General features: G+C 43.2%; 2 protein-coding genes across 3 annotated transcripts; both read right to left on the bottom strand.

The window, feature by feature from the left end:
- Nucleotides 1-6: 6 nt before the first annotated feature.
- Nucleotides 7-7,565, bottom strand: LOC134195063 (neural cell adhesion molecule 1-like). 2 transcript variants are annotated; one of them, XM_062664071.1, is made up of 5 exons: nucleotides 7,461-7,565; nucleotides 6,215-6,522; nucleotides 5,840-6,143; nucleotides 5,137-5,445; nucleotides 7-423 (listed from the first exon to the last, which is right to left on the bottom strand). In XM_062664071.1, the coding sequence occupies exons 1-5, from the start codon at nucleotides 7,525-7,527 to the stop codon at nucleotides 122-124; spliced, it is 1,290 nt and encodes a 429-aa protein (XP_062520055.1). In that variant the 5' UTR covers nucleotides 7,528-7,565; the 3' UTR covers nucleotides 7-121. The 2 variants fall into 2 exon arrangements, with proteins under 2 accessions (XP_062520055.1, XP_062520056.1); XM_062664072.1 differs by lacking the exon at nucleotides 7,461-7,565 and adding an exon at nucleotides 6,592-6,689.
- Nucleotides 7,566-8,081: 516 nt separating this feature from the next.
- Nucleotides 8,082-13,303, bottom strand: LOC134195049 (uncharacterized). The gene is made up of 8 exons (XM_062664054.1): nucleotides 13,117-13,303; nucleotides 12,740-13,058; nucleotides 11,091-11,254; nucleotides 10,983-11,032; nucleotides 10,775-10,921; nucleotides 9,768-10,325; nucleotides 8,950-9,699; nucleotides 8,082-8,702 (listed from the first exon to the last, which is right to left on the bottom strand). Exons 1-8 carry the CDS (start codon nucleotides 13,296-13,298, stop codon nucleotides 8,425-8,427), a joined length of 2,448 nt encoding a protein of 815 aa, XP_062520038.1. The 5' UTR covers nucleotides 13,299-13,303; the 3' UTR covers nucleotides 8,082-8,424.
- Nucleotides 13,304-13,523: the final 220 nt, after the last annotated feature.

Below are 13,523 nucleotides of genomic sequence, written 5' to 3'. Positions count from 1 at the left end.
CCCTTCGACGGCGTATTTGATGTGGTTTTTCGTTGTAAAATGATGCGTCCCATTGCTGTCCTCAGGAGATTCGTATTCGATGTCGTTTTCCGTTGTAAAACGATGCCTGCCATTGCTGTCCTCAGGAGATTTGTTGACCGCGTAATCGATGAAGTTTTTCCCTTGTAACATTGCTAAGTTGATCATATGGCTTACGACTTTCTGCGATTGAGGACTTAGTTGGCGCCTCTGATGATTTAAGATGTAAATTAGTTTGAATTACACTAAAATCCTCATCTCCTAGTGCCAGATTTACCGCCGACCCTGAACCAAAACCGTCGGTAGATGAAGAAGTATTCTTTTCACTTGCTGCAACGGAACTAACGGCAGGCGATTGTGACGCAAAACTAGATGTTTTCCCTTGAATTGCATTGACTGTATCATCTACGTAGAAACAAAAAAACTGATGAACGACTACTTTAGGCATTACAGTTGTTTTGCTTGCCAGAAGGTCGGGGCACGTGAAAAGCATGTGCAGAAACAAATCTCTAGAGACTAGATATGTAGGAGGAAAAAAGAGACCAGGAGGTAGGTCGGTATCTCTTACTTACAGAGTAGCACAACAGACTAGGGGAAGCTAGGACAGTAGGGGAATCAGGAGGAATACACACCATGGAGTCAGTTTACCCCTAAGTATACCGTTCAGGTACAGATAGCAGGACAGTCCATGAAGATGGAGCTAGACACAGAGGCAGTCGTATCGGTCATATCAGAGGAGTGGTATCGGAGATACTTGTGTCAGTATCCACTAAAGAAGACAAACATGAGGCTGAAGACGATCCAGGTAACAGTCTGAAAGTGAAAAGTGTGGTCTGGGCCACCTGTGAAATATGAGAATAAAGATCAAATCTTACTTATAGTTGTTGTAGAAGGCAACAGGCCTGCACTACTTGGAAAAACCTGTTGAAAATAAAGTTTGATTGGGCTAACATATTCCAAATGACCGAAAGGTAAAAAAAGTCATTTCACAGACAGGTGGAAGTGTAGTCTCGCGTAGCCAGACCCCTTTCGCCGCGGCCTCCCCATTTCGCCGGGGAGGCCGCGGCGAAAGGGGTCTGGCTACGCGAGACTAGTGGAAGTGCTGCTTCGGAAACACAAGGCAGTGTTTGAAAAGGGATATGGAGTAACAAGGGGATTCAAGGCCACTGTGCACTTGAAGCAAACTGGTAGACCCGTTTTCAAGAAAGTACATCCAGCTCCATTCGCACTTAGGGGAGCAATATCAGCAGAACTGGTCAGAGTAGAAGCTCACAACATTGTGACTGAAGTGGATCGTTCAGATTGGGCTACACCAACCGTAAATATACACAAGTCTGACAGGAGTGTACGGATATGTGGGGACTATAAAGTCACAGTTAACCCACTGGTTGATGCTGACCATTATTCGTTGCCTACAGTACTGCTGAGGATATTTTGCAACATTGGCTGGGGGGTCGACAGTTTAGTAAACTGGATCTTTCCCATGCATACAGTCAGTTGGAGTTGGATGATCAGTTCAAGGACTTTCTAACAATCAACACGCATCAAGGATTGTACAGACCAAACAGACTACACTATGGAGTAAGTGCAGCACTGGCAATTTTTCAACGAGTGATGGATCAGTTGTTAGTTGGATTTCAAGGAGTTGCCTGTTATCTTGCATCACGGCGAGGTCAGAAAGAGAGCACTTCCGGGTTTTGAAAGAGGTTCTAAGCAAGTTGGAAAAGCAGGAGTACGACTGAAGGAAGGAAAATGCAAATTCTTTCAGAATCAGGTTGAGTATCTTGGGCATATAGTAGACGCCAGAAGTTTGCAACCCACAGGAGAAAAGATGAAGGCGCTACAGGAAGCATCAAGACCTGTGAATAAAGCTAAGCTGAGCAGCTATTTGGGGCTGTTACAGTATTATATAAAATTCTTACCAAATGCGGCCACAGTTCTACAACCTTTGGATGAACTCAAGAAAGAGAAAACAAAGTGGCATTGGAACTACGTAGAAGTGTGAAGTCCATTCCAAAGAGCAAGGAGATGATTTTAAAGGCACCTGTTCTGTGTCATTTTGATGCAAGCAAGCCAGTGAAATTGACTTGTGATGCGTCGGCATATGGCTTAGGAGCTGTATTATCACATCAGACAGCAGGAGTGGAGAAACCCATAGCTTTTGCATCAAGAAAAATGACTGATACAAAAAAGAAATACTCGCAAGTAGAAAGAGAGGCATTGGCCCTGATTTTCGGTGTAAAGAAATTTCACCAGTATCTGTGGGGAAGAAATTTATATTAGAAAATTTATATTAGAAACGGACCACAAACCGTTAGTCACCATATTAGGTACCAAAACTGGAATACCGATATCAGCGGCAGCTCGACTGCAGAGATGGGTAGTGATGTTGTCGGGGCACACATAGGATATTGTGTACAAGAAGGGATCTCACATGGGACACGCAGATGCATTGTCAAGATTACCTCTGACAGAAAAAGTGAAACAATCATATTTGGGAGCCGATGTTTTGCAATTTACGAGGACAAGGAAACTACCAGTCACTGCTAAAGATGTTGCAACGGCTACAAAAAAATCCTATACTGTCAAGGGTTTATGAGATAATTATGAATGGGTGGCCAAGGTACGTAGACAGAGAGAAGCTCAAGCTATTCTGGAGTCGAAGACATGAACAGTCAGTGGAGCAAGGTTGTATTTTGTGGGGGATGCGCGTGGTTACTCCACCACAATATCGTGATCAAGTGTTGCAGGATCTGCATAAGAGTCATTTGGGGATAACAAGAACCAAGAGTTTAGCGAGGAGTATTCTTTGGTGGCCAGGACTCGATCAAGCCATAGTAGACATGGTAAAGTGTTGTTCAGTGTGTCAGGCCACGCGAGATAAAGCAGCGAATGTGCCATTGCTATCCTGGCAGTGGTCTGAAAGACCGTTGGAACGAGTGCATGTAGATTATGCTGAGAAAGAAGGAAAGAACTTTCTGGTTTTGGTGATAGTCACTCGAAATGGTTAGAAGTGATGCCAACAGAAAGTACTACAACGGCAAAGACCATTGAGTTACTGAGAGATAAGTTTGCAGCATTTGGAATTCCAGTTGAGTTAGTAAGTGACAACGGGCCACAATTTTCACAGCTGGGAAATTTGAGGACTTTTGCAGAGCCAATGGGATCAAACATACCTTAGTGGCACCCTACCATCCAGCCAGCAATGGGGCAGCAGAGCGAGCGATGAGGACCCTGAAAGATGTACTTTTGAGAGATGTACTCCAGAAGAAACAAGGGGGACAGAGATGTCCTTGAAACACCGGTTGACCAGTTTTTTTAGTTAAGTATTGGAGCAAACCAAATAGTGTAGCAAGAACGACTCCAGCAGAGTTGCTGTTTGGCAGACCGATTGGCACCAAATTCAGTCCGCTCAGGCCAAATTTGAGAAAGACTGTGAAGGAGAAGCAGAGACAACAAAGGAAGGACCATGACTCTACACGAATGAAAGAGCAAAGCTTTGAGCAAGGAGAGAAGTTTGCCATATGGAACAGACAGAGAGACCCGAAGAAATGGATGCATGGAACAGTAATTGAAGCAAAGGGACCGAGGAACTACATCATCCAAACACCAGACCGGAACAGAATGGTGCATGCTAATGATATAGTGACAGTGAGAGGTCCGGATTCGATATCAACAAGTATTAGTACTCCTAACAAGAGAGCAGCAGATAAAGTGATTATGGGGACAATAAAAGAAAAGATACTGTACAAATGAAACAACTGCCAGCACGAAGCATGAGGATAGGGACACAACAAAGGGAACAAACGAGACTGCAACCATGGTAGAGAGACGTTATCCAAGAAGAGACAGGAAGCCAATAGTAAAATTAAATTTATGAAGAACAGAACAGGGCACTAGCTAATGGAAAAGAGAGGAGTGTAGTATAACGCATGCATGCGTAGTCTGGGTTGCGTAGTCTGAGCTGTGTTAGTCTACGAGTTCCACTGTATAGTGGTATCGTACAGTACGTCTGGTGTACGTAGTATACAAGTAGAGAATATATTACACTTTTCACTGCCACCAAAACTTTAACTTAAAAATAACAAGGTTAGAGAAATCATCCGAAGTTCTGCAATCAAATCCGAATAGAGTCCAGAGATTACGTTGGGAACAATATTATAAAGTCCTAAGAAGTGACCTAACAATGTGGCCTGCACCACTTATACTCAGTGAAGGCAGAACATAGATAGATGGATGGTGTGTGTGTGTGTGTGTGTGTGTGTGTGTGTGTGTGTGTGTGTGTGTGTGTGTGCGTGCGTGTGTGCGTGCATGCGTGTGTGTGTGTGTGTGTGTGTGTGTGTGTGTGTGTGTGTGTGTGTGTGTGTGTGTGTGTGTGTGTGTGTGTGTGTGTGTAGCTCATGTAGTTAGAGAGTCATCTTATAGAAGGATTACGCCCAGCACCTTGCAGGGTCGCAGGTTCAAGTCACAGTGATGGCGAGCTATGGCATAATTCCCTTGGGCAAGAAACTCACACTCAATTGCCTCTCTTGACTCAGGAGTATAAATGAAGTACCTGGTCTTTGACTGGGGTGCACGTGGCAAAGTCCCCTGACTGCGACAAAGTCCATCAGCCACTGGGGTCCAGGTGGGATTTCGGGTGCCCACACCACAGTTGGTGTCGCAGTCGGTGCTCCTGCGAGCACCTGGCCAGGCTCCAGGAGATTGCTTAGCAAGCAGCTAGCCAGGCTCCAGGAGACTGCTTAGCGAGCACCTGGCCAGGCTCCAGGAGATTGCTTAGCACGGGCCCCATAGCTCCTGCTTAGTGCACAGGAACCCAGCCATCTGGCTGGGGGCGTAACCATAACAAACGGCAGCTCGTTATCCATTTGCCATTTGCCATTTGTGTGTGTGTGTGTGTGTGTGTGCGTGCGTGTGTGTGCATGCGCTTGCGTGTGTGTGTGTGTGTGTGTGTGTGTGTGTGTGTGTGTGTGTGTGTGTGTGTGTGTGTGTGTGTGTGTGTGTGTGTGTGTGTGTGTGTGTGTGTGTGTGTGTGTGTGTGTGTGTGTGTGTGTGTTTACCACCATGGAACCACGCACACAACACCACGTACATCATAGCAAACATACCAAAACTTACCTGCCATTGACAAATAAGCTTTCTTTGATTCCAAACTTCCATAATCATTTTCCACTTTGCAGGTGTAGTAGTCATTCTCCTCTTCACGTTCTACGGTTTTTACTTTCAGCACAAAGACCGACCCCACTTCTGACTGGTAGGTGTAGTACTTGTCAAGCTGACTCTGACGCATTATGACATCTAATAGAATTCCGTTTCGTTTCCATGTAATCAAAGGAGTCGGATGGCCATTCACAACACATCCAAACTGGACTGATTCACCAACAGCAACAGTCTGGTTAGAAGGATGCTCCAGAATACTTGGTGGATCTAAACAAAAACAGTATTAATTAAGATCTGTCTTAAGTTAATTGCTTGCGCAATGCAAAGTCTCTAGGTTAGGTAAAGATTTGTTCATTTGTCAGTTAGCTTTACTGCAATGTCTTGTAGTTTGGCTGTTTGTTGGTCTGTTTGTCATGTTTGATCCAGCCATTAACCAATTGATGCGAGTAGAAGATTCATACTCTTACACTGTGTCTTCAAATTTCTTGTGTTTCATTCAGTCTGTCAGTCTTTATCATGCAATCAGGCAGTCAATTAACGTATAAATTTGTCTGGGAACTCGTTTCGTCTATTCTAATAGAAATCCATCAACAACCTTTGTTCGTTCGTTATTACCTGCCTTCCCTACTAGACTTTGTCTATACATCCAAACATCACTTACAAAAGACAACCAGTACTACATGAGCGACAATGTTCGTCTCTATTCCTTTAGTAACCGCTCTGCACTCGTAAATTCCAGTGTAATCACGAGAAGTCCGTTTAATGACCATCTTGGTAGTTTTCTCTCCATGAAAGCGTATTAGTGAATCGTTGTATACATCACGTTTGCTAGATTTCCATACAATAGAGTCAAACTTTCTGCCAGAGCAATGAAGAACAGCACGATCTCCTTCAATTGCTGTTGTATTGTATGCAATAAGTGTTGGAACAGCTAAAACCATGACGTATTGACTTTCATAACCAACCTGACAATTAGAATCAGTTAGCGTCAGCGTACTATGTGCAACCAGTTAAAATAATTAACAGACATACCAACCTGATAGACCTGATGCAGCTGATTGTCTAATGCAAATACATGGCACACGTATGTGCCAAACTGATCCATTGTAATACTGGATATAGTGTATGAGACGCCTGATGAATTGGTACTCATATCAAAGAGTTCTACTTTGTTGTTGTGACCCTTGTGGTAGTGAAAAATGTTGAACAGATATGATGCTTTTTTGCTAGAATATGCCACCGAGCAGATGATGGTCACCATGGAGCCTTCCATCACCATCACCACTCCATTGTTCACAGCCTTGCCGTTAGAAAAGACAGCCATATTTACCGATAGATTGTGCTCTGTAACAACAATTTCCAAACATCAACAGTACTATAGACTACGTTTTTAGCAGTCGTACAGTTAATTACATATTTCTTAGGTGTCTCGTAAACGGGCTTGTCCATGCAGTTACACTCCAAGCAAGGGCTCGGTACATGACGACACATTCGTAACCTTGCCTCCCTATCTCAGAAATCGCACAGATACCCTCCCCCTCAGAGTAATGTTTACACATGTCCCCCCCCCCGATTACCAATTGATATACAGATTGACGGCTGAACAAGAAGACGATACTAACGACGATGACATTTTGACTCGGCAACACATACGGTACAAACTGAAATAGGGGTCCCCTCTCAGGAAGTCGCCTCTTATGCTTTTTTGGCGAAAAGTTTGAGGTGACTCCCGATTTCGCTCCCGCGTACGCGACTAAAGATTAAAGAGAACGAGTCCATTCTATACAACCTTGTACAAACTCAATCGGTCGTCTTGATGCATGATGTCCGGCGGACGTACTCGTGTACCTACAGAGGCTTGGCAGATTAGTAGTAAGCTAGCAATCGCGTTCATTCAGGTGTAGTATGGACAAGTACGTCACTGGTACGTACGTCATACGCGAAAAATCTTGTTCTGCGTTCGTGTTTATCCTAGCGAGTGGAGGCACTTGTGTTTCTCGACACAATACAACAGATCGGCACGTCTAGATGCTATCTAAAAGATTATCTCGATTGTTCTTTACGTAAAGTAGGAAGAAACCAACGGCTTCGCTGAACCTCCAAAATGAGAAGACCCTAGGCAGCTGCTAGGGTCTATAGCGTGCTTGTCTAGAGGCTAGCGACGCCACTGAAGAACTGAAGCATCTCTCCCACGATAGAATTTCATCATCGGAACACAAACGGACAAGATGATCACGGTTGCAAATTATTAGACGCTATAGGCAGCTCAAACATTGTAATACCTGCCGTAGGTCTTGCTGGCACTGTGGAAATGGCAGCCAAGGTGAGAAAAAGTAACAACCATGTCATCTTGAACGCAAACAAAGAACATACGCAAGAGCACTTACGTTGGGGCTTCCCCTCTAGTATGATAACACATGATGAGTCGTCCTACGTAATCACAAAAGAATCATCCATGATCACATTGTTGATGTATTTTCATTCCATGCACTTTCATTCACTCTTCTATGAGTGCGTGCGTTTCAAGGAAGAATTATGTGAAAGTGCTTGCACATCCATCATGCCCACTCTGCCATTAGTGTTAATTAATTAATTATTTAAAATGTAGGGTCAGCTTCACTTGCATTCTAACGTGTGTAACTATAGGGCTTCTAGATAGCAGTCAGTGCCATACTCATGCACAATTATCTGCACATATAAAGGAATATACATTTCCTGGCGATGAAGCTCATGTCAATTGACTATGTACATACAATCAAAACAAGAATTATCAATACTGTACTTCATATAACTCATAACCATAGAATACCTGTAATGGTATTACGAGAAACACCCATCTACTGTATCACCAGTTATTCTATACTAAAACTCCCTACTACATGCACGTCACTGCATCTCAAAAATCGTTGCAAAGCACATTGTTACACACACTCAGCAGTGATATATCAACGTACTGCAAAGCTGACTCTACAGCCAAACCAATAAAATCTACAAACGACGCCCACTAGACAAAACAATAAAACAAGAAATCGCCCCATCTCTACACAACCTTCAATGGTAAGCCCTAGACTATCCATGCAAAAGTTCCGAAAGACAAATAATGTTTCAACATCCACTAAAATCTCCATCATCCCAATTCATAAGAAATACGACACATTGCTAGCAAATGCAGTCTAACTGATATAAACAAAAAGCACAAACAAACAAATGATTTCAAAAAGACATATAAAGTGTACAACCTTACAACTAACCAACAATCAACAGTTCCATGAGTGCCCCACTAGGATCAGCAGACATAATTGCATTATACAATGCTGTCCTACTAGCTGTTCCTTGCCTTGTCCACTGGATAAGAACCTGATAACTTCGTTCCCTTTGACTTAGATTGTCTGCCTCAATGTTTTCAATAGCAGCTGATCTCAAACCCAAATATCGTGCAAACGGCTTCCACTCATGACCCAAATTTGCAGACAACATCACGAAAAGGTCACGACTGTTGAACTCGTTTAGTTCTTCATTCTCGCCTGACAACATAATACAACACTATCAACTCAGTACCATGCATAAAAAGACTAAATAGTGCCACATGGCATAACCCACATCGTGTGTGCCATACATAAGACATAAAGAAAAAAGACAAAAATAAAATGAAAACTCAAAATAAATAAAAGCACAAAAATAAAGTCAGGAAACTTCGTCTGCATAAAATCATCTCACTCATCTCTCATCTTACATACTGATAGCGTTTTACAAATTCTAGATTGAGCATACCAAGTGCCTGAATACATTCCTCTATTGAATGACGTCGCATCACAGGAACAGCTTGTCGAGCCGAACCTCTAAAACCAGAAGCTCCTTGAACCACTTGACTGCCTCCTTCATTTCCCACCCCGGCCGTAAAAGCTGCTGGCTGCTGCCCACTGTGATGCGACGGTGACATTTGTTGTGCATTGGCGAGACGAACAGGCTGCTGCCTTTGTGACTGTCCTGTAGGTGGCATTTGCTGTGCATTGAGAAGACCAACAGGCTGGTGCATTTGTGGCTGTCTTGTAGGTGGCATTTGCTGCATTTGTGGCTGTACTGTGGGCATCACAGGTGGTGGCCGTACAAGTTGTGCTTCAGACGTAGTCGGTGGTCGTACAGACTGTCTGTATCCAGCTGCTCCTGCTTCCTGGTGAGGCAACTGCGATGCATGAGGAGGTTGGTAGACAACGCGACTGTCCGATCCAACAGGCTGACTCATTTTGTACCCTTCTGGAACGGGAAGAATCAATCTAGCGTAGAGATGACGTTGTGACTCCTTGAGTGCATCCAGAAAAACATGGTACTCGTTTGCACTATGACCCATAAGCCAGTACAGAAGCTGTTTCGCTTTCTCTAATCGAGTGCGAGGAGACGTTATTTTCTCCATGTCATCCATTGAAAACATGCTGATTTGACTGAACATCTGATCGATGACATAATCTACGACCAAGTTATCAAGCAGTAGCTGCCAGTTATATTTCAATGACCAAAAGTGATCTAAGATATAAACCAATGTTAGTGTAACATGCATAGTATGCTGATCCTGCTATACAAACAGCAACTACCTGAGACATCTGGGACAACCGGAGGTGCTACACCAGGTAATGGTACTTCTTCTGCAACTGCGTCTCTCATCATTTGACTGTGAGGCAATCTGAAAGTACTAGAAGGGGTTGACGTCTGATCTGGTGCAGACACCAACTGTCCAGCTGGCATTATACGTGATTGATGATCAAATGATCCCGATGTCAAGTGTGCTTGCTGTAAACCGTGTGTTGAACCGGTAGTCAAATACTGTGATTTAACCGGTTGATTGATGTGAGACATCGTGGGAGGCATACTACCGGTCTCAATGGATTGATGTTGATACTCCATCATGCCAACAACTCCTGACAATGAAAAAGTTGAAGGCTGTGGCAGTCGAGGGTCCTGCTGGAGTGGAAAACCGATTCCAGATCCAAAGCCTTGTAATGATTCTGCGTTGATGGTGTCAACAGGAGTAGCAACTGGACCGCCTCTGGATGAGTACGCATGAAATGCGTTATTTGCATTCATGGGCTCTGAACCGGTGGCAGTGTCAGACTCAAAAGAACGTACGACTTCAACAAGTTGGTTCTTAATGTCTAAATGAGAACACAACTGAATGCTAAGCACTCATGAAAAACTACTACATGCAGTGTATACACACACCTGCATGCATACACGTACACACACACACACACACACACACACACACACACACACACACACACACACACACACACACACACACACACTATCTCTCTCTCTCTCTCTCTCTCTCACTCACACACACACACACACACACACACACACACACACACACACAACACACACACACACACAGCACACACACACACACACACACACACACACACACACACACACACACACACACACACACAATGTTACCTACACCAAACCTACAGTAACAAAGTAAATGCAATTTACCTATATCCACCTTAACACACTGATATCATCTTCATAATATGATACTCAAACTCATTACTTGTTTTGTTTATATAATTATCACAATAAATGTGAGTAAACGTACCCATGAAGTCTGGTCTGGCATCAGGTCTTGTACTCCAGCAAACTTTGATGAGCTGTACTAACCCCGGTGGACAGCTGTGATCTTCACTTATCTTTGGCCGTACACCACCAATTACGTTCTCACGAATAGTAGAAGCAGAATTCTCAGCTAGCAAAGAAATAGATACTAGCAAATGAGAGACAATGTGCCACATCAAAAAAATACCAACATGCATATGGCCTTGCCATTTCTTTCAACTGCCACAACACAATCGCAAATCTACACACAAACGAAGAAACATGAAATCAGCAATACACATTGAACATGAGAGTCTTACCCATAAACATCAATTTTCTGTCCTTTGGTAGGATCTGTTTCACCAGTGAATCGTTCCGGAGCAATAAATGACAATGTTCCTGATGGATTTTGACGACCTCGGCGAGATCTCCTGGTAGTCTGAGATGAAATGCCACGCATTTTGGCCAGCCCAAAATCAGAAATCTGCAGACAGGTACCATACAAGCCCAAAACCGGTAAACAACACAAAAGATAATAATTGCAATTTGTCTTTCTAGATAAGAAATGCTTCGGGTAAATATCAACCAATCTCACTGCACTTCGTTTGCTTCTATTGAGTGTATACATTCACTACTTATCAAATAATGAATACAAGACCAAGCAAACTCACAATTTATCGTCACCGCCCACATCATATTTTGGGAAAATGAAATAATAGTTTCATTATTCATTATCACACTGTCTGTATAGATCAGATGGACCTATCTGTATTCACTGTGGAAGCTGAACTGAACTGATGCTGCCCAAGAGCTCTAAAATATTTTATCCTCATTGTCATAATTGTGCTTATTTTGTTAGAGTCAACAAGCGCCTGTTGAAATTAAAAATACACTTAAACCTCCTTAATCCGGAGAGTATGGACCAGCTGCTGTCTGGATTATAGAAATGTCCAGAGGATAGAGATACATGTAGCTAACGCGCATTATATCCTTAGAATCCCAGATCATTTTAATGTAAGGTTTGGGGAACGCCATACCACGTCTGCATACAGTATGCATGTACAGTACACACTTGTACTACACAGTAATGTACATGCATACTTTGTACTACAGTTACATACGTGTTCTCCTACGCACTGGCATGTGATAGTCATGATGGGCTTGAAAATTTTATACCGGGAATTTCTTGCCAAAGTGCTTACCCTCGAAGTCCTAAGAGATGATATGTGCTGAAAAAAGTGCCCCGATCTTGGAGGTCCGGATTAGGGAGGTTTGAATGTGTAATAAACGAATTTTATCAATACTAATACGTGCCAAACTTGATAGCAAAACCGTTCAGAGCTCTAGTGCCAGTCAATGGTAAGTGTTTATATACAAAATGAATAATGAATAATGACCGTCCGCCTGCATGTCCTCGTGAAAAGGCTGGACGATAAACTGTTAATCAAGTTTGCCTGGCCCAATGCAGGGCCGGATCCAGAGGGGGTTCAGGGGGAGAAACCCCATCTTTTCCAATAGACATGGTTCAATAATTTCATATAATTTCATTAGAAAAGAGAAAATTAGTAATGCTATAAATAACTGCTACCAGGTGAACCCCTCTTTCAAAAATTTCTGGATCCAGCCCTGCAATGTGTGTAAATATCACATAAAGAGCAGGATTTCAAAACACACAACAACAACAACAACAACAACAACAACAACAACAACAAGAACAACAACAATTCAACTAGTCATAATCCAACAATTCACCACCTAGACATGATCTGTCATCGATAGACCCTAATACCTAGTCTAGACACGACATGTCAGATGAAAGTATCTTGTCATTCAGATCACTATTTAAAACACAACTAATTCTACTGCTAACAGCGCATTTCTTTACTCTAATGAAAGTGAAAGCCAATTCATCATCCCAACCTACTCACTCCACAAACTTCTGGCAACAACACAACATACATGCCCTCACCTTGCAGCGATAATTTTGCGTCACGAGCACATTAGAGCTCTTCAAGTCTCTATGAGTGATCGGATCCTTCTGATTGTGAATATACAACATTCCCCTGGCCACATCCAACCCCATGCTACAACGACAGTTCCACTGCTCCACAATCGGCTGCTTCTCTCGTTCATGCAGCAGCAAGTCTTCTAGATTTCCGTTATCAACATATTCCAGTACGAGAGCATAATGGCGCGGGTTGACACAGATGCCCTTCAGTTGCACGACATTGACGTGTCCCCGCAGTCTCTGAAGAATACTCGCCTCTTTCATGAGAGCATCCAACTCACTTAATAAACACAAACTACGTAAAACTCTACACAGAACTCTCTACAACGTGTATGTACATCTGTTTGAGGCGCTGAGGTGTGTTGAGGACTTTCACGGCGACCACATCGCCCGTTTGTCGCAGTGTGGCACGGAACACCTCTCCAAACTCTCCCGCACCGACGAAATTTTTGTCGTTGTCGTACTCGAGTGTGTCCCTTTCAAAAATCGTTGGCTTCTCCACCAACGTGCTGCCAGACATCACGAAATTAGCATAGTTCTCTTGATATCAACTGCACGATCAATCCACGCCCTCTCAGTGTGCACTCGTGTACACCTAACTTTGCACAGCTGCTGTCAAGCCGTGGCTGATATCCTGCTGAAGTCTACGACGTAAAATGACCACGTCTAGAGTTACTAGAGCACTGTATCTCAATTAATTAGCTAACTAAAGTCTTACAAGAACACGGAAACTTCTAATTTGCTG

The sequence above is a fragment of the Corticium candelabrum genome, chromosome 19, assembly GCF_963422355.1.
Source record: "Corticium candelabrum chromosome 19, ooCorCand1.1, whole genome shotgun sequence".
NCBI classification, from domain to species: Eukaryota; Metazoa; Porifera; class Homoscleromorpha; order Homosclerophorida; family Plakinidae; genus Corticium; species Corticium candelabrum.
The sequence above is the reverse complement of the archived record's forward strand: the minus strand, read 5'-3'. Positions and strand labels throughout refer to the sequence as shown.

Excerpts from the sequence above, each read along its gene's own strand:
- LOC134195049 (XM_062664054.1), bottom strand. The coding sequence starts at position 13,298 with ATGTCTGGCAGCACGTTGGTGGAGAAGCCAACGATTTTTGAAAGGGAC. Across the intron at positions 13,059-13,116 it reads CCTCAGCGCCTCAAACAGAT|TGAGTTGGATGCTCTCATGA; the intron begins GTACATACACGT and ends GTGTTTATTAAG. Across the intron at positions 10,326-10,774 it reads TGCCAGACCAGACTTCATGG|ACATTAAGAACCAACTTGTT; the intron begins GTACGTTTACTC and ends GTTCTCATTTAG.
- LOC134195063 (XM_062664071.1), bottom strand. The coding sequence starts at position 7,527 with ATGACATGGTTGTTACTTTTTCTCACCTTGGCTGCCATTTCCACAGTG. Across the intron at positions 5,446-5,839 it reads TGTAGTACTGGTTGTCTTTT|ATCCACCAAGTATTCTGGAG; the intron begins GTAAGTGATGTT and ends GTTTTTGTTTAG. Across the intron at positions 424-5,136 it reads AGCTTATTTGTCAATGGCAG|ATGATACAGTCAATGCAATT; the intron begins GTAAGTTTTGGT and ends GTTTCTACGTAG.